At 35.5% G+C, this 25,624-nt stretch overlaps 1 protein-coding gene across 9 annotated transcripts in view; it reads right to left on the reverse strand.

Annotated features, from left to right (window-relative positions):
* TSC22D1 (TSC22 domain family member 1) overlaps nucleotides 1-25,624 on the reverse strand; it is a 156,537-nt gene that overhangs the window by 100,034 nt on the left and 30,879 nt on the right. Inside the window, exons 2-3 of one of the 9 annotated variants that reach the window (XR_002786406.2) lie at nucleotides 24,109-24,248; nucleotides 15,756-23,289 (exon numbers count right to left, since the gene is read on the reverse strand). The exons of 1 other annotated variant lie outside the window; for it this stretch is intronic. Coding sequence is in view for 3 of the 8 variants with exons in the window: in XM_023551275.2 (XP_023407043.2) it covers nucleotides 24,013-24,265 (253 nt within the window). In the remaining 5 variants the exon portion in view is untranslated. Of the gene's footprint in view, nucleotides 1-15,755; nucleotides 24,279-25,435; nucleotides 25,598-25,624 lie in introns of those variants that run through there. 7 more of the 9 variants (XR_002786405.2, XR_002786404.2, XM_010592594.3 and 4 more) reach the window with 7 other exon arrangements.

The following is a 25,624-nucleotide window of genomic DNA, read 5'->3' on the forward strand; positions in this document are numbered from 1 at the left end:
AAAAGGTCATTAAAAAGACAGGAAAGAATAAAAAGACCAAAATGGATATCAGAAGAGACTCCGAAACTTGCCCCTGAATGTAGAGTAGCCAAAGGGAAGGGAAAAAATGATGAAGTAAAAGAGCTGAACAGAAGATTTCAAAGGGTGGCTCAAGAGACAATGTATTATAATGAAATGTGCAAAGACCTAGAGTTAGAAAACCAAAAGGGAAGAACACAGCATTTTTCAAGCTGAAAGACCTGAAGAAAAAATTCCAGCCTTGAGTTGCAATACTGAAGGAGTCTGTGGGTAAAATATCGAAGAGTGCAGGAAGCATCAAAAGAAGATGGAAGGAATACACAGAGTCACCGTACCAAAAAGAATTGGTCGATATTCAGTCATTTCAGGAGGTAGCATATGATCAAGAATCAAAGGTACTAAAAGAAGTCCAAGCGACACTGAAGGCAATGGAGAAAAACAAGTCTCCAGGAACTGACAGAGTACCAACTGAGATGTTTCAACAAATGGATGCAATACTGAAAGTGCTCACTTATCTATGGCAAGAAAGTTGGAAGATGGCTACCTGGCCAACCAACTGGAAGAATACATTATTTATGCCCATTCCAAAGAAAGGTAATCCAAAAGAATGCAGAAATTCATTGAACAATATCATTAACATCACATGCAAGTAAAATTTTGCTAAAGATAATTAAAAAACGGTTGCAGCAGTACATAGGCAGGAAACTACCAGAAATTCAAACCAGATTCAGAAGAGGACATGGAACAAGGGATATCATTGCTGATGTCAGATGGATAAGGAGAGAATACCAGAAATACTTGTATTTTACTGACTAGGCAAAGACATTTGACTCTGTGAATCATAAAAAATTATGAATAACATTGTGAAGAATGGGAATTCCAGAACACTCAATTGTGTTCACGCAGAACCTGTACGTAGACCAAGAGCCAGTAGTTCAAACAGAACAAGGGGATACAGCCTGGTTTAAAATCTGGAAAGATGAGCATCAGGGTTGTATCCTTTTACCATACTTATTTGCTCAGCATACACATATTCAGTCTGTACGCAGAGCAAATAATCTGAGAAGCTGGACTATGTGAAGAAAAATGCTGCATCAGGACTGGAGGAAGATTCATCAACAGACAGCAATATGCAGATGTCACAACTTTGCTTGCTGAAAGGGAAGAAGGCTTAGTAATGGACTACAGCCTTCAGTATGGATTACTCCTCAAAATAAAGAAAACAAAAATCCTCACAAATGGAGCAATAGACATCATGATAAACACAGAAAAGATTGAAGTTGTCAAGGATTTCATTTTACTTCGATCCACGATCAATGCCCATGGAAGCAGCAGTCAAGAATATTGCATAGGGCAAATCTGTTGCAAAAGACCTCTTTAAAGTGTTACAAAGCAAAGATGTCACTTTGAGGACTAAGGTGCCCCTGACTCAAGCCATGGGATTTTAAATCTCCTCTGTATGAATGCAAAAACTGGACAATGAAAAAGGAAGACAGAAGAATTGGTGCTTTTTATTATGTTGCTGGCACAGAATATGAAATATAACATGGACTGCCAGAGAATAAACTAATTTTATCTTGGAAGAAGTACAGCCAGAATGCTCCTCAGAAGTGAGAATGGTCTGACGTACTTTGGACATGTTAACAGGAGGGACCAGTTCCCAGACAGGGACATCAGGCTTGATAAAGTAAAGAGGAAGACCCTCAATGAGATGGATCGACACAGTGGCTGCAACAATGGGCTCAAACATAGCAACAATTGTGAGGATAGCGCAGGACTGGGCAGTGGTCACTGTGAGTCGGGACTGACTCAACGGCACCTAACAACAATCTTTACAGGAGCACGTCACCAGGCCTTTTCTACTGCAGAGCGACTGGTGGGTTATAATACCTTTTGGTTGGCAACTGAACTCTTAACCATTGTGGCACTAGGGCTCCTTTGGAATTTACTTAACTAGAAAATGTGTATAAAACGTGTCTTCAATCAGTTAGTCCTATATCCACCACCAGCAGGAAAAATTCAAATAACAAAGAAGGTGAATGCTAGCAGGTTATCAGTTTGTTTTTGTTTTTTAATGTACTGAATTTTGCAACTTGGAAATCAAGGCTGTTTTAATAATTCATATGAAAAATGGAAGCAGAGCTGCTGACTATTTTAAAAACCTGATAGCCATTACAAGATTATTTTTAACGTCTTCTTCAAGACAATATTTAAAAACATAAGTCCGTTTTCATTAAGCAACGTTTTCCATGAAGACTTTTATTGAGATACTTATACATTTACATTGCAACGCCACCAACTTAAAAAAGTAGTCTGCATACTTAAAATGTCTGAATAAAAATTACTTATGAAAAACTAGTAAATCCTTATGAATAAAGCTGTAGAAGTTTTGGGAAGCACTTAATAAATTATTTTATACAGCAATTTTCATCAGTGTGATAATAGTGACTATCTTAACCGTTAGATGAATATGAAGGTTATTCTCTGCTTGCAAAGAAATACTATAAATTTAATCAAGAAAACAAAGAAATGTAGCTCTATCTTTAGCAAAGAAACATGTTTAAGTTTTGAAAGATGCTGGAGGTGGTTCATTCCCTATTAATTCAAACATGCACATTTTCTCAAAGTAAAGCAAAAAAATTTAAAAAGTAGTTAAATACATCAGTGAACTTTTTGCTCCACTAAAGGACATCTTACTACCACTCTGACAGTTGAAAATGGATACTTTGTTGTTTAGTAATGTACTGAAGTAGCACTACCCCATTTTCAGAATAAAAATGCACTAAACTTACAACTGCCACAAAGCTGTTCTGAAGACTGCTAGGCAATTCAAACAAGAAAAACACAAATTGCTATAATGTACATAATTTTAAAACAATGATGCACAGTTAATAAGTATTTTAAGTGATTGCAAAGGCTGAAGTGATTAGTTTATTACAACTATCAAATGCCAGACTACCAAGGGTGTTATTCAGACCCTAGCAACACAGCCCCGAAATTTACAAAAAGGGTTTTTTCTTTTTACAATTTTTTTAAGTTTCCTTTGAGAATCTATATGTTAAATAGCGTACTGAGCCATTCCATTCTAAATGTCTCTTACACAAGGTATAATCTGAGTCAAGACACAAAATTAAATCTATTATGGAAACAACCTCTTTCGCCCTTTTACCATTCTGCAGGCAAGGTAGAGAGGAGAATCTCCTGAACTGAGAGGAGTGAAAACAGAAATGCTTCTGGTGGGTTAATCTTCCGATAAGAATCAAAAGTATGAGAAAAAAAAGAAATGGTCAATTAATAAAACGAAAAGCTATATAAAAAAAAAAGCAATGATTCACTATGCATCACCCTCAACTGAAAAATCCATGTGATATTCTTAAACTATCACTAAATATTCCTTCCCAGAGATGATCCCAAGTTAAAGAAACTTGAAAGCTCAGAAAGTAATCAAATCTACATTTAAAGCCAAATTAATTAAAATGAGTTTAATATTTTATCTGCAAAGTCAGAAACAAGTCTCATTTTTCAGTTTTGGAAGGCCTCAATAGAACCATCGTTAAGTGCCAGTAATTCTCTTAAAGTGTCAGTCTAAACATTACAGTTTGAAATTTTTTTTAAATACCATTTCTTTGATAATCATATAGAAAGGTAGGAGGCTGGGAGAGAACGTTACAGTTCAAGTTAATTCGATTTTATAGAAAATTCTTTCAACAACATTACTGCAAACTCATCTTCCATCGACTCTAAGCAACAAATTTTTACACCTCTCTCAAATTGGCTTTCTTCTTTCATTGATCACTTCCCTTTATCTTTTTTTCCCTTAGTAAAAGAAAAATAAGGGTGGCACCTTAAGACTTGATAAAATTAAGCAAGGTACTGTGCCAAGCACTGGAAAAGTTATAAGCAAAACAGGATAGTCTCTTGAGGTTTTTGGCTAGGGGGAGAAATGGCACACGAAAATTTAAAATTGGGACTATAAACATGATACAATAGGTACATGGCACTATGAGGGAAAACAGAATGGTAATCTAGCCTCTTCAAGAACATCAGTGGAGGCCTTCCAGTGATGAAGATGTGACCACCGCACTAAGACGTTTAAGGGTAAGATTGAGAGTAAAAGTGGAGAGTGAGACCAAAAAGTGATCCAAGGTAAGATTGGAGAGGTAAATAGACTTAAGGCTTTCGGGTCTTCACAAATTATATTAAGGATTTTTGTTTCCTAAGAGCAATGGAAAGTCAGTTGAATATTTTAATTATTCAGATAAACATTATTAAATTTATTTCTTGCAAACAGCACTCTGACTACACTGTGGAGAATGAATTCAACTAGGACAAGGATGTATACAAGCAGATCGCTTATAATAGCGCTGTCATAGTTCAGGTTAGGAAACAATGGATTGAGCCAGGGTAGTGACAACAGAAAAACAGATTGTTGAGATATTTAAGACACAAAAATCAACAGGACTGGATGATGGATTGGTTAAAGGAGGTATAAAGAATAGGAATATTCAGGGTGACACCTAGGTTTCCAGCGTGCATAACTGGATGGATGGGGTGACATTTACTAAAATGAGTAATGCTAAATGAAACCCAGATTAAAGATCATAAATTCATAAATCGTGTTTTAAGTGACATGTCAAATAGCTAGTTAGATCTGTAAGACTGGCCAGTGTTATATACTTAAATCATCTATATAAAGGTATTAATCTGCAGTATGGATACAGATGCTCAAGGAATTGGGAGATGATCAAGGATGCAGGCTGAGAAATCCCCATACAGAAAGGCTGGGTGAAGTGAGAATGAGTCTGCAAATCAGTGTGTGCAACTCTCAATCTGCAGCCCAGCCAGAAAGGGAAGAGAACCAGAGGAGGGTGTAATCAATTGTGTTGATTGCTGCTGAAAGAGTACAAGAATGACAAGATATGAAAACTGTCAGTGAAAAGGTCACTGGTAACCTTCATATTGCAGTGACATAATTAGGGGTGGAAGCAAGATTTGAGTGAGTTGAGGAGGAAGAAATGGAGAGAACATTATAGACAGTTAAAAGTCTGGGTACACAGAGGAAGAGATGGGGCAGTAGCTGGTTTTATATAAATCAATGGCAGGTTTTTTTGTTCTTAATTGGAGAGACTCAAATACGTTTTTATGTATATGAAGGATCTAGGTTCTTCCCTACAAAGAAGGAAGACATTGAATATGGAAAAAAATGAAAGTATCATAATACATTTAAGCAAACAGAGGGGATAAGATCCAGAACATAGGTGGAGGACAGGAGGGGTGGTGAAGTCAGACTTATGTTTGGTGACAAAAAAATGAATGAGGTCCCATCTGATAGCTTTAATTTCTCTGTAAAGCTGAGAAAGCTGCACGTTAACTTAATGTAAGCGTACTCTAATGTAATAGTTTTAGTTAAATTAGGAGACCTTTAAATAATGGAAACACTTTTACGTTTATTACAGTGCCTGGTACATGTTTTACATATATTAGTCTGTTTAAACCTCAGAACAACTCTGTGAGGCAGGTGTGTTAATCAGTCCCTTCTACAGATGAGGAAAGTGAGGAACAGAGAGGTTACGTGACTTGTCCAAGGTGAGTAGCAGCGCTGGGCACACAAATCCACGCACTGACTCTAGAGTCAATGCCCAATCAGTATGTTGTATGACCTCTTGGTCGCCTGATGTGCTCCTACAGTGCCCATATTATCACCACAGATTGGTGGTTTCTTCAGAGCCTAAGTCTGGAAAAGGTAGGATGAGAGTTATTGATCCCATGTTATCACATAATGAAAATACAAACACAACTAATAAGACTAGGCAATAAGACTTCATAAATTCGCCCCTGAAATCACCAGTTCGCACTATTGAGAAAAAAAATCCCCAAAATTTGTGGGGTTTTTTTTTCTTTTTAAATCTTTTATTGCTTATTTTCCAGGACTGTAACAACTTTCTTACAGTACTGAAGTGCATTGGGGCATTAGGGTTCAGTGGTGAATTCCTGCCTTCCATGCGAGATAACTGTGTTCAATTCCCAGGCAACGCACTTCATGCACAGCCACTACCCGTCTGTCAGTGGAGGCCTGCATGCTGCTATGATGTGAGCGGTTTTCAGCAGAGCTTCCAGACTAAGACGGGCTAGGAAAGAAGGCCTGGAGATCTACTTACAAAAATCAGCCAACAAAAATTCTATGGATCACAACACTCCAATCCACAACCAATCATGGGATGGCACAGAACTGGGTAGCATTTTTTTCCATGGTGTATGGGGTCCCTGTGAGTTGGGGGATAACCTGACAGCAGCTAACAGCAAAAAAGTGGTATTGCAATTTATCTATTTATGTGTGTATCTCCTTCATAGACTTGAGCAGCTCAAAGGCTGCCTATGTCTTTTCTCATTGAAATATTTGTTATCACGGCTTACTATGCTGCACAAAATGTGCCAGGTGCCAAAAACTACAACGGTAAGCAAGGCAGACACGAACCCCGGTTTCAGGAAGTTGGGTAATAAACAAATGATGTATGCTTTCAAGTTCAGAAAAAGAGTAGGAAGAAATCAATGTAATGTTAGAGAATTAAAGTCAAGGGGTAGAACTATACGTTTAGATATAGTGACTAGAGAAGGCACCTCTGAAGAGGAAACATTCAAGCTAAAGATCTAAATAGTACGAGTGGGGGAAGGGCCAGAAAGGGGCTCCAGCTGAGGGCTTCTATTCCCGGGCTTCTGTTCCAGGTAAGCTCTGCTTCTCTTTATCTGCCTTTCTCTCCAATTTGGCAGTCTCTTACAAAGCTAAACATAGTCTGACCATATGATCCAGCAATTGTGCTCCTATGTATTTACCCAACTGATTTGAAAACATATATCCACACAAAACCAGCACCTGAATGTTTATAGCAGCCTTATTCATAACCACCAAAACCTGGAAGTAACCAAAATATCCTTTAATACATGAATGGATAAACATATGTATGAACATAAAATAGAATATTTTCAGGGCTAAATATGAATGAGCAACTTTTGGTTTTTCTTCTGACATGTGAAGAGCTTGAAAATCATCCTTCCCAGCCCTACCAAGAAAAAAATCTGAATAAATGAAAAAATAACAATTCTTTTTAGATCCATATGACAATCGAGGTCACAGGGCAAGGCACTGTTCCCAAAACTGGAGAGGTAGACACAACCTACATACAGTAGACGGCCTCCCCTGGAGCTAGTACTGGAGTCAGTACCAGCGGGGATACTTAAGCTGCAGTTGCTAGAGGCTCAGTGCAGGCTAGCTTGAGAGAACTCCGGGGGGACCTAGTCTTGGAGGGCCCCCACACTTCTGAGTATTACCTCCACCAGGCGTCCCACCAAGTTCTCACTGTGAAGACTGGAAGAAAATCCCCTCTTGCTTCCAGCAGAGGATAGTAAAAGTAACCATTTTGAAATATGCCCACTGTTTTGTTTTCCTTACTAAAAGGCCTGTCCCGGGTGGGGGGAACTATTTTACCAGAGCCTAACCAACCTAAGGGAAGGAAAGTACCCAACTCCAACCCCCTCTAGCCTTTTACAGCGGGGGGTGGGGGGGGGACAGGAAATACCCAACAGTAGTCCCCTTTACCCTTCAACAGGGGAGAAGGGAGATATCCAAATCTAGCCCCCTATAACCTTTTTGTCTCACCTAAGGAGTGGGGAGGGGAAGCTGATAAGCACTTGTGAAGGTCATAGTTCAGGGGCACAGGCTCACTAAAGCACTGAGAACTAATCATGGGATTATAGAACACTTCTGCTCCCCTCATACCTGACCACCACATCAGCAGGGCTCCTGTATGAATACTAGGGGATAGGAACGAAAAGATCATAAGGTTCAACCCTTTATTCAGAAGTCTTTAGAGAAGCCTACAGACAACAGAGAAAACAAAAACCAGGTAACCAGAGGAAATTTTAGCCTTTGACACCTACAGTTAAAGTAAACAACCCATAAGTTGTAGTCAAATAAACATAAAACCTCACACAAAAGGTCTATTTATCTGTTTCTTTTACCTGGTACAGCATGTTCAGCTTTCAACAAAAAAGTGTAAAAAAAGATACAAGCAGTCTAAAGAGACAGATCAAGCATCAGAAGTAGACTCAGATATGGCAGAGATTTTGAAACTACCAGGCCAGGAATTTACAACCTGGTGGTACAGTGTTAAGTGCTACAGCTGCTAACCAAAGGGTTGGCAGTTCAAAGCCACCAGGCACTCCTTGGAAACTCTATGGGCAGTTCTACTCTGTCTTATAGGGTCGTTATGAGCCAGAATCAACTCAACGGCAATGGGTGTGGTTTTTTGGTTTGGATGATGATATGCTAAGGGTGCTAATGGAAAAAGTGGGCAATCTGCAAGAACAGATGGGTAATATAAGCAGAGAGATGGAAATTATAAGAATAAAAAACAAAATGCTAGAAATCAGAAACAATGTAACCAAAGTGAAGAATGTTACTGATGGGCTCATCAGTAGACTTGACACAATCAAGGGAAAAAACAGTGAGCATTAAGATATGTCAATAGAAACTTCCCAAACTGAAAAGCAAAGAGGGAGGGGGAAAAAAACTGAACAGATAATTTAAAAATTGTGGGACAATTACAAAAAAGTTTTAACACATGCATAATGGGAATATCAGAAGAGAAGATAACAAGAAAGGAACAGAAGAAATATTTTAAGTAATAATGGCTGAAAACTTTACAAAATCATTGACAGGCACCACATCACAGATTCAGGAAGCTCAGAAAACACCAAGCAGAATAAATACCAAAACATCCACACCTGGCCATATCATATTCAAACTGTGGAAGATCAAATACAAAGGAAAGATCTTGAAAGAAGCCAGAGGGGAAGAACACCTTACCTACAGAAGAGGAAAAAGGATAAGAATTACATTGGATTTCTCTTTAGATACCATGCAAACAAGAGAGTAGAATATTTAAAATGTTAAAAGAAAAACACCACCAGTCTAGAATTTTGTACCAAGTGAAATCCTTCAAAACAGGAGGAAAAATGAAAAATTTCTCAAACAAAAATTGAGGGAATTTGTCACCATTAGACCTGCCTCGCAAAAGTTAAAAGAAATTCTTCAGATAGAAGGAAAGTATTAGGTCAGAAACTTTGATCTACATAAAGAATGGAAGAATGGTCAAGAAGAAATAAGTGAAGGCATAAGATTTCCTACTTTTCCTACTCTTTACTGATCTACCAAATAACTGTATGTTCAAAATAATAATGCAACAATACGCTGGATGATTATAACTTAAGAAAAGTGAAATGAACAACAGCCATGTTGTAAGGGACAAGAGGGAGGAGTTACGAATACTCTGTTGTAAGGCACCTGCACACCAGTATTTGAAAGTAGATTAGTTGTAAAGGTATATTGCAAGCTCTAGGGCAACCACTAAAATTTTTTTAAAAGTATAGTTAATACACTAAGAGAAGAGAGAAAACAGAATCAGATAAGATGCTCAATTAAAACCAAAGAAGGCAGAAAAGAGTGAAAGACCAAAAAAGAAACAGAGAACAAGGGCAACAAAAAACAGGTTAAAATATGGAAGATATTAATTCAACTATATCAATAATCAATTTAAATGTGAATGGTCTAAACAGACCAATTAAAAGACAATCAGAGTAGATTAAAAAAAAAAAAAGACCCCACTATGTAAGAAATCCACTTTAAATATAAAGACACAGAGAGATTAAAAGTAAATGGATGAAGATATTAAATGCTAACATTAATCAAAAGAAAGCTGGAGTAGCTATATTAATTTGGATAAAGTAGGTTTCAGAGAAAGGAAAATTATCAGGCATGAAGAAGAGCGTTACATAATGATAAAGGGTCAGTTTTCCAAGAAGATACAACAATCCTTAATAGGTATACACCTAACAACAGAGTGTCAAAGTACACGGGGAAAAAAGAATACAACTGTAAGGAGAAACAGACAAATCCACTATCATACTTGGAAATTTCAACTCCCCTCTATCAGTAATTGACAGATTCAGCAGAAAATCAAACAGGATATAGTTGAACTAAACAGCATTATCAATCAGTTGGATCTAATTAACATTTTCAGAATACTTCACCCAAAAACAACAGAATATACATTTTTCTCAAGCTCAAATGGAACATTCACCAAGACAGGCCATATTGTGGACCATAAAATACATCTTAATACAAAAGAATTGAAATCATACAAAGTATGCTTTCAGACAAGGGAATTAAAATAGAAATTAGTAAGACACAGCTGAAAAACCCCAAAATATTTGAGGCTAAACATGCTTCTAAATAAAATATGAGTCAGAGAAGAAGTCTAAGAAATTAAAAAAAAAAAAATTTCAATTAGAAGGAAAAAATACAACTTATCAAAAGTTGTGGAATGCAACAAAAGCAGTGTTTGAAGAGAAATTTACAGCCTCATGTATACACACATTAGAAAAGAAAAAGATGTAAAATCAATGATCTAAGCTTCCACCACTTTATGAAACCAGAAGGAGCAAATTAAATCCAAATAGAAGAAAAAATAATAAAAATTTGAACAAAAATCAATGAAATTAAAAACAGGAAAACGAAGAGGGAAACAGACAAGACCAAAATCTAGTTCTTGGAAAAGATCAATTGGTAAATCTCTAGCTAGGCTAACCAAGGAGGGGGAAAAAAGAAAGACGACAACAACTTACTAATTTCAGAAATGAAAGAAAAGCCATCACTACTATTTCATGGATTTTTAAAGGATAATAAAGGAATGGAAACCCTGGTGGCATAGTGGTTAACTGCTACAGCTGCTAACCAAAGGGTCAGCTGCTAACCAAAGGGTTGGCAGTTTGAATCCACGAGGCGCTCCTCGGAAACCCTATGGAGCAGTTCTACTCTGTCCTATAGGGTTACTATGTGTCGGAAATGACTCGACGGCACTGGGTTTGGTTTTTTCTTTTTTAAATAAAGGAATATTATAAACAATTCTGTGTCTACAAATTTGATAATTCATATGAACTGGATCAATTCCTTGAAAGACACAAAGTCACACAGGAAGAAACAGATAACCTGAATAGGCCTATATCTATTGAACAATTAATGACCTTCCAAAACAAAAAACACCAAGCCTGGATGATTTCACTGGTGAATTCTAACAAACCTTTAAAAATGAAATGATACCTATTCACTACAATCTCTCCCAGAAAATAGAAGCAGAGAGAATACTTCCTAACTCATCTTATGAAGCCAGAATTACCCAAATAAACAAAACCAAATACATAACAAGGAAAACTATGTATCGATATCTCATAAATACAGATGCAAAAAATTTCAAAATATTAGCAAATTGATTCCAACACTGTATAAAAAGAATTATACATCACGACCAAGTGGGATTTATCCCAGCTGTGCAAGGCTGGCCCGATGTTAAAAAAATCAATGTAATCCATCACATCAACACTTTAGCCTGAAGAAAAATCATATGATCATACTAACAGATGCAGGAAACGCACTTGACAAAATCCAATACCAATTCATAATAAATGTATTTGGCAAACTAAAATAGAAGGGAACTTCCTCTACTTCAGTGAAAAAACACCTACCAAAACCTAAAGCTAACATCATACTTAACGGTGACATACTAGATGATTTCCCCCTAGGACAGGGAACAAAGCAAGGATGTCCCCTTTCACCACTCCTATTCACCATCGTACTGGATGTCCTAGCAAATTCAGTAAGACAATAAAAGGTATATAGATTGGGAAGGAAGAAATACTCTATGTTTGTTCTCAGATAATATGATTATCTATGTAGAAAATCCTGAAGAATAAGACCAAAAAAAAAAAACCCTCCTGAAACTAATAAGTGATTATAGTAAGGTTGCAGGACACAAGGTTAATATATGAAAATCAGTTTTCTAAATACCAACAGTGAAAAACTGGAATTTGAAATAAAAACACAACACCATTTATATTAGCACCCAAAAAGAAATGAAATACTTGGAGGTCTAAATCTAACAAAATATTCACAAGATCTATATGAGAAAAACTGTAAAATGCTGATGAAAGAAATCAAATATCTAAATGGAGAGATATTCTGTGTTCATTGATTCACTATTAAGATGTCGATTCTTGAAAACAATCAATCCAATTAAAATATGGGCAAATAGTCTGAACAGATATCTCACCAAAGATAAACAGATGGCAAATAATCATATAAAAAACTGCAAAGCAAAACAATGAGACACCACTACACACCTATTAGAATCGCTAAAACACTGACAACCAATGCTGGTGAGGGTGTGGGGCAAAAGGAACTCTCATCCACTGCTGGTGGGAGTATACAATAGTACAGCCACTTTGGAGACAGTCTGGCAGTTTCTTAAAAAGCTAAACATAGGCTTACCATACAATCCAGTAACCACACATCTACATATGTACCCAAGCGTCCACACAAAATCTGCACATGAATCTTTATTGCAGCTTTATTCATAATTGTCAAAAATTGGAAGCAACCAAGATGTCCTTCAATAGGTGAATGGATAAACAAATTGGGGTGCATCCATACAATGGAGTATTAGTCATAAAATGAACTACCAAATCACAAAAAGACATGGAGGACCTTAAATGCATACTGTTAAATGAAAGAAGCCAGTGTAAAAAGGCTACATGATTTCCTTCTGGAAAAGGCACCACTATGGAGACAGTAAAATGATCAGTGGTTATCAGTTCAGGGGGAGGGATGAGTAAGTGGAGTACACGAGATTTTTAGGGCAGTGATATTCTCTGATACCATAAGGGTGGATGGGATATATGGCATTACGTATTTGGCAAAACCTACAAAATGGTAGGACTTCAATTAATAACTTATCAATATTGGTTCAACTACAACAAATACATCACACCAATATAAGATATTAATATTAGGGGAAACTGTGTGGGAGAAAGGTGGTATATGGGTATTCTGTTATCTTCTGCTATATTTTCCTATAAATTTGAACTGCTCTTTCGAAAGTTAAAAAAAGCCCCCCAAAATTAATTTTTGTAACTAGTGGATTGTATATGAAAAGTGAGGCAGGGAAAAAAAATCAAGAATAGCTCCAAGTTTTTTTGCCATAAATAACTACATGAACAGTGGTGAGGAAGACAAAAACAGTTCAGGATTGATAACTTAGTTTTTTTGTTATCCAAGTGGGTATCAAGACTGGAGCTCTGAGGAAGTGGCTGGGCAGGAGAAAGATTTGGAGACCTGACAAAAAGTATTAAGCCATGGGAATGGGTAAGACCATCTTAAGTGTAAATGGAGAAGAGTTAGGAAAAAGACTCAAGGACTGAGATTTCAAGCACATTCCATAGTTGGATCAAAGATTGAGAGCCTGCAACAGCAACTCCAAAGGCTGGAAAGAAAACCAGAAGTGCATGGTATCATGATAGCCAAGAAAGGATGTTTCCAAAATGTACATATGTTTGACTTTAATAAATACTGCTAAAAGATCAAGAAAGAAGAGACAGGTAAGTGTTCACAGGATGTGGCAATAGGAAGGACCTTGGTGACTTTGACAAGAGCAGTTTTAGAAGCAAAAGCCAGGTCGGAAAGGATTGAAAAGTAAAGTTTAAGAATTTTAACTAACGGCATGAGTAGACAACTCTTGGTAATGAAAGGAAGTAGAGAACTAGGTAAGTTAAAGGGGTTAAAAGGTCAAGGTGAGGTGGTTTCATTTTCTTATGATATGCAAGCATATCTCCATGCTGGTGGGAACGATCTGGAAACCCTGGTGGCATAGTGGTTAAGTGCTATGGCTGGTAACCCAGAGGTTGGCAGTTCAGATCTGCCAGGGACTCCTTGGGAACTCTATGGGGCACTTCTACTCTGTCCTATAGGGTCACTATGAGTCAGAATTGATGGCAGTGGGTTTTGGGAATGATCTAGTAGATGGAGGAGATTTGCTGATGGAAGGGAGAGAGGGAATACTAAAGCCACAAGTCCTTCAGAAGACATGATAGATCCAGACTCAAAAGAACAATGAAAGCTTTTGAGAGGCGTCGGGTAGAAGCATCTTAATATTTCCAATAATTGGTGAGATGCATGACATTTAGTAGGTGGATGCTCAATAAAGATTAAATAAACCAAATTAAATAACAGTAATGGTTTAAATGGCGCTTTACAGAGCATGATTTCTTCTAAGTGTTAGGATCCAAACTGAACTGAAGTTGCTAGGGCACCTGATTAGAGAACAAGTATTCTTCGTTTAAAGTACACCAATATACGAAAACAAGTAAGGCACCTATTTGGACACATTTCGTATTAAAAGCAATTCTTCACCCTATTTTATTTTTATATTCTATGCTCAGGACTAACTAATGTGATGCTCCCACAGAGCCCATACAGTAATAATCTCCTCTCAAAAAAAAAAAAAAATTAGTCTAAATACCCAGTATAGTTGAAAAAAACTACGTGAAAAGGTTTTATAAACTGCAATGCATTGTACAAATTTAAATAATGGCATCTCTACTTATCCTCAATGTTATTGCGTATTTGAATTATTTCAACTATGTTTCATTTAATACTATCACCTGTAACTCTCAGTGATCTAAGGTAGCTTTAAAAATAAAGATACTGAACGTACACAACCTTCCCATTGTCTTAAGAATAGAAATATTTAAATGCAAAAATTAAAACAGGCCTTTGTAAAGTAAAACAAAGTCCTTTCACAACATGACCTAGTATATTTTAACCTTGTTGGTACAATATACAGCCACGGCAAAGCTCCTATTTGACATGTATACAGTCATTTTGAGACCCTGAGAATTTCTCAAATAGCTAATAAATGTGAAGCATCTAAAACTAGCTAATAGAAACTACTTTTAGTAAAAAGTAGTTTGAAAGAATATCTAAGTTATGAACATATATCAAACATCCTGGAAATATAGAGGGCATTGAACAAATTGGTATGATTTCATTGCAGAACCATTTCAGCCCTCAACTGTTCTGCTTTATTGGTTTGAGGTTTTTAGCTGATTCTATGTAACCTACAGGATTATAAAATTGTACAAATCAGCTTTTAGAAAATGCTAACTGCAACAGGAAAAAGTACACATATTGTGTAACAGACACGTCATGTGTAAAAAAAAAAAAAAGGGACTGAGAGTCAGAAGACAGATTCCAATTTTTCCTTTGCAACTAACTTTATATTCTATGCTCAGGACTAACGAATGTGATGTCATGAAGTTGGGCATAAAATCGAGCTAATCTTCACCTCTCTTAATTTTATCCTCCCTCAATAATCAGAGGGGGAGGCTGGATTAAACCAGTGGTCAAAACCTTATTTTAATGTGCCATTAAAAAAAAAAAAAAAGCATGTTTTATTTATAAACTAAGTTCACTAATATTACGTACACTGTTTACACAATTTTAAAGGATATTATTAAATGGAAAAATTTTTAATACTTTCTTCCCCTACTCTAATGGATCATAAGCCCCACTTAGAATACCATGGGACTAGACTATAAATGGGTAGTTACGAAAAATTATCATCTTGGTATGTTTTAAGTTATCCAGATGAAGAAAACTAGAGGTAGGGGAGTTAATGTATGTAAAATGCTTATTTTTATATGATAACCAAAACCAAATCCAGTGCCGTCCAGTCGATTCTGACTCATAGAGACCCTGGAAGACAGAGTAGAACTGCCCCATAGAGTTTTTATACGATAGGTGTAGGAAATTCCACTTACCTCACTTCTTCCTCCCCCAGAATTTAACAATATTTATCACATGATAGATTTACTTGGTAAATGGACAGCCATTTAATTCAAGTTAAATAAACAGTAATTGCTAGAAAAAAAATGTGATTTGATCACACTGGTAATTTATACAAGGCAGCAATATGCCAGTTAGGGCATATACTTGATAGTATTTTTTTTTTTTTTTTTATCACATGATAGATTTACTTGGTAAATGGACAGCCATTTAATTCAAGTTAAATAAACAGTAATTGCTAGAAAAAAAATGTGATTTGATCACACTGGTAATTTATACAAGGCAGCAATATGCCAGTTAGGGCATATACTTGATAGTATTTATTTATTGGTAGTATTTTTAAGAAAAAATCTTCAGCTATCTTATTTGCAAGATTAAAATAGAAAACCCTGCACACCCTTTCATACTCACTTTAATCAGAAAAAATTACTATCAAATCATGGTAAATATACTTAATCTTTTATACCAACTATTTAATCTTATATTTTAATCTTAGGTCATGGATTGGTACACAAATATACACATTCCTCTAATGAAAATTTCAATTTGCTTTAATCAACAGCTTATTTAATAAACTTTTAAAAAATTTATCGTGTACTTCCTACTCATACGGTAAATACGCAGAGATCTCAAATGCAAGCCACACACAAAATACAGAAACTGGATGCCATAACTACTATCTATTTAGTCTCCAATTTCATCTTTTAAATTTGCCAGCTTTCATTGCTCTCACTCTCTTTATACGAAATTTAGTAGCTGGATGCTTAATAAGGATTAAATCAAATTAAATAACTATAATGGTTTAAATTTAGATGGCTCTGAGTAGAATGTCATTACTTCTGTTAGAGTCCAAAGTAACAGAAGGCAAATTCGAACTTTAAAAAAATGCATACTAAGTAAAATCTTTTTTCTCTAATTTAAACATTGAGGTTCTACATAAAATTTTTACTGGAAATATGCACTTTTTGGCAACAATGTTTCAAAATCAGTCACAACAGAAGCTTTTAGATTTTGGCAGAGCTGCTTTCAAATGCCATCTCTGTTGCTTCCTGATGATATGCCCTTAGGTAGGTTTTGTAACCTCTGAGCTTCAGTATCTCTAAAATGGGAAAAATGATCACTTTACTCACAAACTTGTTATGTAAATGAGATTGTATATGCGGAGCATCTAGTCAAAGGTGAACATAGTAGGCACGTAAATATTTCTCTGTCTTCCTCATTTTCCATAAAACTCTAAGTCATGTACGATAGAATAGACCCTGTATCTCAAACCAGTTATTTCTCAAACAAGGGTATTTGCACCCTTAGAGGCAGATGCAACCATAATAAACACGTTGCTCTGGAACTCTTAAGACCTGGGGAAGCAAAGCTAAACCCTTTCACTGGTAGTTTAAAAAACTGTTAGACCGAAACAACACTGCTGCAGCAGAACATCTGCACTAATTTTTAAGATGCAGCATAAGACTATGCTTGCATTAGAATTTAGGCCACATTTCCAGACTTCAGGGCCACTTCTTGACCATCTTCTGCTATTAGGGATATTTCTCAAACTTTTCCACTGAAGCACTGCCTGCCATTTCTGATTTTAATTATGTTACTAAATGTAATTTTACTTTCTCCTCAATGCCAGTCATGTGACAAGTTTAGTTCCAGTGAGCCCGGTTACCCTTAATTTAGCAACGACAATCTGAAAAATAATGTTTTACATGACACAAAACATTTAATAAAGAATTTATAGCTGTTTAAGTCAGCATCAAGCAAAACCAAAACCCATTACCGTCAGGTCAATCCAACTCATAGCGACCCTATACAACACAGCTGAACTGCCCCATTGAGTTTCCAAGGACCGGCTAGTAGATTTGAACTGCTAACCTTTTCGTTTGCAGCCGAGCTCTTAACCACTACTGTGCCACCAGGGCTCCAAGCAAACCAAAGTAACTTAAATGCAGATTGTACTTTCATTAACTATGATTTCCCAAGGTCTTAGCTATTTTTTCTTTTTCGCTGAACTGCACATTAACATACCACTTATAACAGGCTTTGTCTAAACAGACTACAGATTTTTAGAAACAAAATTATTTCGAATATCACTTTATTTCTTTTCCTAACAGAATCTTAACAAATGTAAAATTAAGCACCTTACTGGGTAAATATGTAAGATCATATAAAGTGGTATGACTATTCCAGGGCCACACACAACATAAGGGCATGTGTAATAACAGCCCGGGCTGATGAAGGCTTATTGCCGTTTTAGCGTTACACACTAAGTGAAATAATGGTGAGTGAACCACATTAACACAACATCTATGAAATCTCTAAGGATTCCAAAACCATGCCACATGAGTAAGTGCTAAGAAAATGAGAGTGCTTAACCTGGGGCAGGGGTAGGGACGTACTTAAGGCTTGGAATTGATGCGGTGTTACCCACTATCTTCAAACACCTGAAAGGCTGCCCTATCTGAAGGAGATCGGACTTGCTCTACGTAGTCTAAACCATGATCCATATGAGCAAGCAGTAAAAGTAGTATGGATCTCTGAGACAGTGGTCAAGACAGCTAGGTCCTGACAACTGTGATACAGGGAATGTATGTGATACTTCTGCTTATCGATTATATGCAAGACAAGGGTGCTAAATAATTTCTAAGGTATTTTCAAATAAAAAAAAAAAGGACATGGGAGCAAATTCTGGATTACCATTTTACCCTGAGAGAGCACCCCAAGCATTGATCCTGCTTCCTCCGGAAATAGTTCTATCACTAGTGTACATCAACTTTCTCATTTATTCTGTATAAAGGGGAAAAGGAGGAAGAAGTAAAAGCAAAATGTCCACAAACCAGAGTTCCTTTTATGAGAAGGACTTAAAACACAGAATGGATGATTGCGTTTTCTATGCTACCATTTATTTAGCAGATTATACTAGTAATTTCATTCTAGAAAAAATCCTAATCCACTTTCCTAGTTTATCTATATTCAACATTGCAATTTTGTTTCTAGAAATGATGCTCTTATGCTAACATAACTGTTTAAGCCTACTTAATATTCCCTAGAAGGAACTCTGGTGGCACAATGGTTAAAGCACTCAGCTGCTAACTGAATGTCAACAGTTTGAAACCAGCAGCCGCTCCGTGGAAGAAAGATGGTGCAGTCTGCTTCCATAAAGACTTACAGCCTTGGAAACCCTATGGGGCAGTTCTACTATGTCATATAGGGTCGCTTTGAGTCAGAATCGACTCAGTGGCAATGGGTTTGGTTTGTTTTATTCCCTAGAGAATAAGAGTATTAACTTTACTCTCTAACTGATTTTCTATACTAGCCAACAAAATTATTTAACCCTTAATATAACGAGATTTCCCTACATTTTATAACTGAATGTTTATAAAGCTCTTTGCATTAATTTCTCACCTTAGTTATTCAGTACAGTACATAGAAAAAAAAATTACTTTCTGTGTTCTGGGTATCATTTAATAAAAATAAGCATATATAGCCAAAATGAAGCCTGGCAATAATATATGAATCAATAATTCATATACAACTTTCTATGCAAAGTACACTATTTTTATAGTGTTCATGCTTTAAAAATATGAAGTTAAATAGGGATCATACACTAAGAGCAAGAGTAGGAGATCTCTTGGAATAGAGGCTAAGTATACAAAGGGTACAATGTCTGTGCATTTGCTTCTAAACACACTTTAAAATCATGCATAACAAATTTGTAGTTTATCCATTCCTCTTCTCTGGGAGAGATTTTTATGAAAAACTATTTTCCTTATCTTGTATCTGTCTGAAAATCCAAGCATTATCTATTATAGTGTACTTTATCAGACATTTTTTAAAAATTACACTGAACACATTTTGAACATTTTCCTACCTATGCCATCCATACCTTACCTCTTGAGCAGAGATCCCTTTGATCATAAGTCCTGAAAACTCCGATGCATACTTCACAGTTCCCTAACATTTTTACGGCAGTAATCTAATTACCTTAGACATACATATTAGTGGAAAAGAAAAGTCAGAGCACTTATGTGCTTATTTTTGAAACACCAATCTTCCATATTTTGGGACTAAATTAGTATTAAATCTTTTTAGTGGAAACTAAAATACCAGAGTAAAAAGCTAGAAACTGCTTGGAACACCTAAGCAGTGACATTTTGCTTAATTTTTCAATACTGAAAAGAAAAAAAAAAATGTGTGCACGTAATTACAATAAGTTATTAAAAAGGTCAGTATTTTGCAGTCACACTGCTTATGTGACATTTACTTTTTTTGAACAGAAAATACCAAAAAATCTTTTGTTTCCTCACTAAGGAACAACCAAAGCAGATTTTTATACTATAATCAACCAGTGATGAAATAGTAAGCATATTTCTTATATCGTGAAGATATAAAGGTAAGCCAAGTTTAACAATCTGTAATATTTTTATTTTGAAGCTACTGACAGTGTAGGGAAGAGTCTGTGTAATAAAGATTATTTAAATTACTTAAAACTCATCTCACCATTACTTAAAACTCATTTCACCATTCAAATTACTTTAAACTCTTTGCAATACTTTTGAAGTTTCCAGTGTAGGATTTTTTTTTTTCTTTTTTTAGCCCTCCACTCTTTTATTTACACTTAGGAAAGGCTTATAAATATTTTTGTTTTCAAATAATAGACAGCCTTCATTGAAAACACTACGCCTGTGAGCTTTTTAAATGCCTTAATTCTAAAAGCAAAATTTGTCCACAGAATCTTTATGAGCCCTTTATCTTATCAGGCTAATAAAGCCAAGATTTTTAGCTTTTCCCTCTCCCCCCAAATACAATAGCTATTCTAAATGATAATAATTTCCTTTATTCTTATTTTTTCAGAGTATAATGTCTTAGGACAATTATTTCATGCTGTCATTAATTAAACTAATTTCTTGCCCAGGACTCCATCTTAATAATGGTCATTTTTAATTTTTGGAGTCCACTTCTTGTATAATTCTTCAAATCCAAAAGATAACCCTCTTGCTTCTATCAGACCCTGCATAGAAAAAGGTAAATTGTCCCAGTGGCTCCAACTTAGTTCATGTAGCTATAAAGACAAAAATCTTTGTCTAAGTTAAAACCAAATTTCACTCTTATTTCATGTTGCCTTGATAAGGTTAAAAACAAGAGACTCTTGAGTCAAGATTTCTCCTATAATTACCAAGCAGAACATTCAAACACAAACCATTTTTATTCTCCTGTTGAGAGCTCTTATGAATTGGGTGGTTCTCCAATCAACCATTATTTTCAAATGTTCTTTTTCTGGGTAGGGTGGTTGTCTTTTGTATGCTATTTTTTAAGAGATTGTTTTGGATCAATCTAGCTTTAATAGATTTGACCAAATTACTCCTGAAATTTACAATATGAATTCAAGAGTTTTAACAGTTTGTAAAACTGACATACAAAAACAGCAACTAAAAAAATTCCAAATCAGGAAACAAAGCTAAGCTGAAGCCAATCAGAAAACCATAAAATCAGACCAAATAGACCACTATACCTTTTTCATACATTTAGCATTCAGTGACCCCATGAAGAATCATTTTAATTAAACAGTTTAAAAAACAATAATTTTTCTCAAAGAAATCAGAAATACTTAGAGGGAAAACACATAAAATTAATATACACTTAAAAATACTGTTGTAGTGTTCATTTTCTACTCCTGAAACAGAAATACACCATTTATCAGTAAGTACATTTTTTTCATGGAGAAAGTATTTATTAGTTTTCAAATGATCACATGTACAAATATTACACAATTAGTCATTCTAGAAAAAAATAGCTTGTATTAATATTCATAAACACTGGAAAATATAGGACTGCATATTTTGACATGAAATATTTAAAAAATCTGAAAGAAAAATGCATCAAGATAGAATTTAAATAAACAAATCACTTCACATTAATATACAAAAAGTTTAACCTTTAAATGGCTTTTAAAAGTGGAATGAGATGAACTGAAACGCACAGTTCTTTTGCGCACTTTAAGGAACAGAGCTAAAACGTCATCAGAGCATGAGATTAAGAGACGAAATCAGTTTTCATCTTCAAAGCTGAAGCAAGGCTAATAATCACACAGGCCATAAACTGGTTTGTACTATGGTTCAAAGAGTTCAATTGGCTTAATTTCCAAATAAACTTCACTCAGTTCACTGAGTACCTTCTAAAATGTTGGGTAGATTGCTTTTTAGTCATATATATTTGTAAATGAACTGTTGTTATTAACACTTAAAAAAAATCAGAAATAAAAAGCTGTTAAAGGGAATTCAAAGCTCTCTAGGGATACTTCAGTTCAAATTAATCTTTTAAACTTATTCTTAAGTACTATACTTATTAAAATTTATTTATAATTAATGAGAAAAAAAATTCTCAGATATTGCCAAGAAAAAATAAAGGTCAATTTATATTTTAGCAAAAGTGGCTTCTAAAAACTTTTAGGATCCTGAAACATTTTAGATGCTCAACAATCAAATTATTAAACCTTTCATGTTAATAACTCTAGAATTTCTATTCTTAAAATTTATACCCAACTAAAACAAACTGGCTGGCATCATTAAATGACCTAAGAATTTTTTCCTTAGAACAGCTGACTGATCAGTTAATAGAGATATAGGAACATTCTGATATGCTATTTTTTAAGGAGTTATATTTTTATTTTGACATAATTGATATTTTGGATAACTATTCACCAAGACTTATTCATACCTACAGGCTTATTCTAATTGTCTTTGCTCTATAAAATACTGCTTTGTGACCGTATCATTCAAATGTTAACATGCCTTCAATGCAGAATAATACCTCAAGTTTAACAGGTATTTGCCACTTTAGAAGACAGACCCAGCCACTCTGATCTCAAAAGATACCTATTCTACTTCTATACTGGGATTTTTGTCAATTTGACAACTATAATAAGGCTCGAGAACAGAAAAAAGGTAAGCTAAGAGAGAATTTCCTAACATTAAAGTTAATTTGAGGATAGTTAAAAAGTTCACCCTTTATTTACTAGTTCCTTTTGGTGTCAGGCAACAGTTTTGTTTGTTTTTTTTGGATTTCCTATACTACTAAAAAAAAAGTTTGCCTGTTTTATTTAGGTGAAAAGATTCAATCCCACAAATCTTTTTAGTGAAACAGAAAGAGGGCTACTTTTTAAAGAAAGGAGTCTCTCACACTTCCTCTATTTCAGTCTTCTTAATAAGAAAGTAGTATTTGCATGGCCATGTAAAATTCCAATCTGAAAAGATTATTTCATTATTTGAGCCTCTCCACTTCCAACCAAGAGTAAACCACAGTAAATCTTAAAGTTTATAAATGACAAGATCAGGTGGCTCTCTCATCCTTGTGTCTTCTAGACATATTGCATGGATCCATTCACCACTGCCTTCCAAACTGCAGGTGCTGGCATGTGTGACAGATATCATCCATGAAGGCTCTGCTAGAAGAATTCCTTTTGCTGAAGAAGTATGATGTTTACCAGTTGAAAGAAATCTGGGCAATTAGAGAACAAATAAACCGGTCTCCCATTTTCAAGATACCTGGAGTCACAGAAGGAATCCACCAAGGAAAAATGAAAACTTGCCAAAGGCACCAAGTTCATGTTCTACCCACTGTAGATGCTAAGAACTTCCTGGAATCAAATCTACCCTTGGCATCAAAGAAACTAAGAGAAATCCATTTCAATGCCATGGGAAAAATATAGGACAAGGCTCTTCTGCCACAAATAACATATTACTAGGGACTGGTAAACTACTTTTAAGTATATTAAACTTTCAGGGATAGTATATCCTGAAACTTACATTAATTCATATTTATTTTATTAAAGAATGAAACCTAGATTTGACAGTAAAACCATAATGGTACTATCATTGCATCTTCTAAAAAGTCCAATTAATATGAAGTCCTAAAGTCTGAGGTAGCAAAAAGATCAAAAAGTCCTCACTAACAGAGTAGGATAACACCTGGACATCTAACTGTGTAAATTAGGAGAGTTCAGATGTCCAGCTGGGCCGAAGAGTTCTTAATTAGGAATATAAAAGAACACTTAGAAGTCCACTAATGCCATTAAAGGCCAAAATGGGTAAATATTCCCTTTATAAATTCCTGTGGACTACATGGGCATTTACCAAATCATGTGCCCCAAATTATCTGCTGCTTTAATTATCTGGAGAGAAAATTAAATTTTAGATCTCTTTTTTGAATGGGCACTAGGTAGCATTCATAGAAGAAAAACAAACAGACTGCAGCCCCACTTGGTTCTTCTATGAACCCAAGGAGTTTACCAATAGAATTAAATGGGCAATGGAAGGACACGCCAATCTATAAATAAACCCAAGCAAATAATGGAAAGCACCCACTTGTTTATTATCCTTTCCCACTCTCTCCAGAAGCTGGATATTCTGTCTCCAAGGGTTCAGTGGAGAAAGTGGACCCCTGACGTCAAAAGCTCTCCGTGGTCTTGGCTGTATCTGTGGTTCTAGGATCACTCCTTGCACCTCTGGTAGGAGAGAAGCACTGAAATAGAGAGCTGAATATAGATTTAAAAAAAAAAAAATTCTTATTAAGAAATTACATTCTCTGGTCATTTGAGTTTGTAATGGCTTATCCTCAGGATGAAAAGGAGCTACCTTTAGGTGTACCTTCTTAATTTGAATTTTAGAAGTCTGTCACCATAAGTGATCATACTCCTCCAGTAACTATTAAGAAGGGACCTGTCTTGGGTCTAAGACATAATATGCTCTGTGACAAACCATTCAACTTCAAATGGAAGACCGAATCAAAAAATGACAAATTATGACTGGAAACAAGATCATAGTTGTCTTCAAGGGACAGGGAAAAGGTACTCAACCTAGATATATTACAGGAGGAGCCCCAGTTAATTCTTCCATCAAAGAGAAAAAGATGTATTGAAAAGTAGAAACAGAATAATCAAGGATATCAACAGGAATACTACTAAACCCTGGAATGTCTAAGACCCTGAATTTGTTTTCAGTTCTCAAGTCTTCAGTAATTTAAAGAATTCATCAGCCTACAGTCCCATGTTATAGCAATACAAAGCTAAATATGAATTTATCAAAACTATGACTACTTTCATCAAAAAAATGTTTTATCATTTCTCAAGCACTCAACTTTAAAACAGGGAGGGCAGAATAGTGGACATAGGTAATTCAGACTCAAAATCTTTTAAAAATGCACGATTATTTGATTTGGGGCCAAGAAGGACCAGGAAATAATCATTAAGGACTACAATGTAGAAATTAAAGCAGTAAGACATACCCAAACACTGGATGATAGGAAAGATACTGGAAAATAGTTTGCTTTATTATAGGAATAAGCTAAATAAGAGAAGAAAGTTCAAAGCATATAGCATCTGATCAAGGAAAAGCTGAAAGGAGAATAAGATAGGCAGATATGTATTTAAAGTTACAGGGACTGCAGGATACATTTTAACAGTGTTGCCTTTGAAAAACAGATCAATTATATTTTGTAATACAGGGTGATAGATCCCTATTAAATTTTAGATCTTACTCTAAATATAATGGTGTTGTAAATCCCTACGCTATGAAATATACAATCATACTATCCTATTTCAGGGACATGTTATATTTTGGGATAAAAAAATTTTTTAAATGCCATCAAGTAATCTCCCTCTCACACCAACTAATTATCACAAGGGTTCCTTACCTGTTAGCAGAACGAAGATTGTGCTCTCTTGTTCTCTATCAACCAACCAACAAAGGTTATAGTCTCAGCACTAAGAAGGTAGCAACCAACCAAAGTGAATGTGTATTTTAATGCCTTCACTTTCTCCTGGCTCTGCTGGCCAGTTTGGAAATATACTCAAAGCTGAAAAGGAAGGGTTATTCTATTACC

The sequence above is a fragment of the Loxodonta africana genome, chromosome 17 (assembly GCF_030014295.1).
Source record: "Loxodonta africana isolate mLoxAfr1 chromosome 17, mLoxAfr1.hap2, whole genome shotgun sequence".
Taxonomy (NCBI): domain Eukaryota; kingdom Metazoa; phylum Chordata; class Mammalia; order Proboscidea; family Elephantidae; genus Loxodonta; species Loxodonta africana.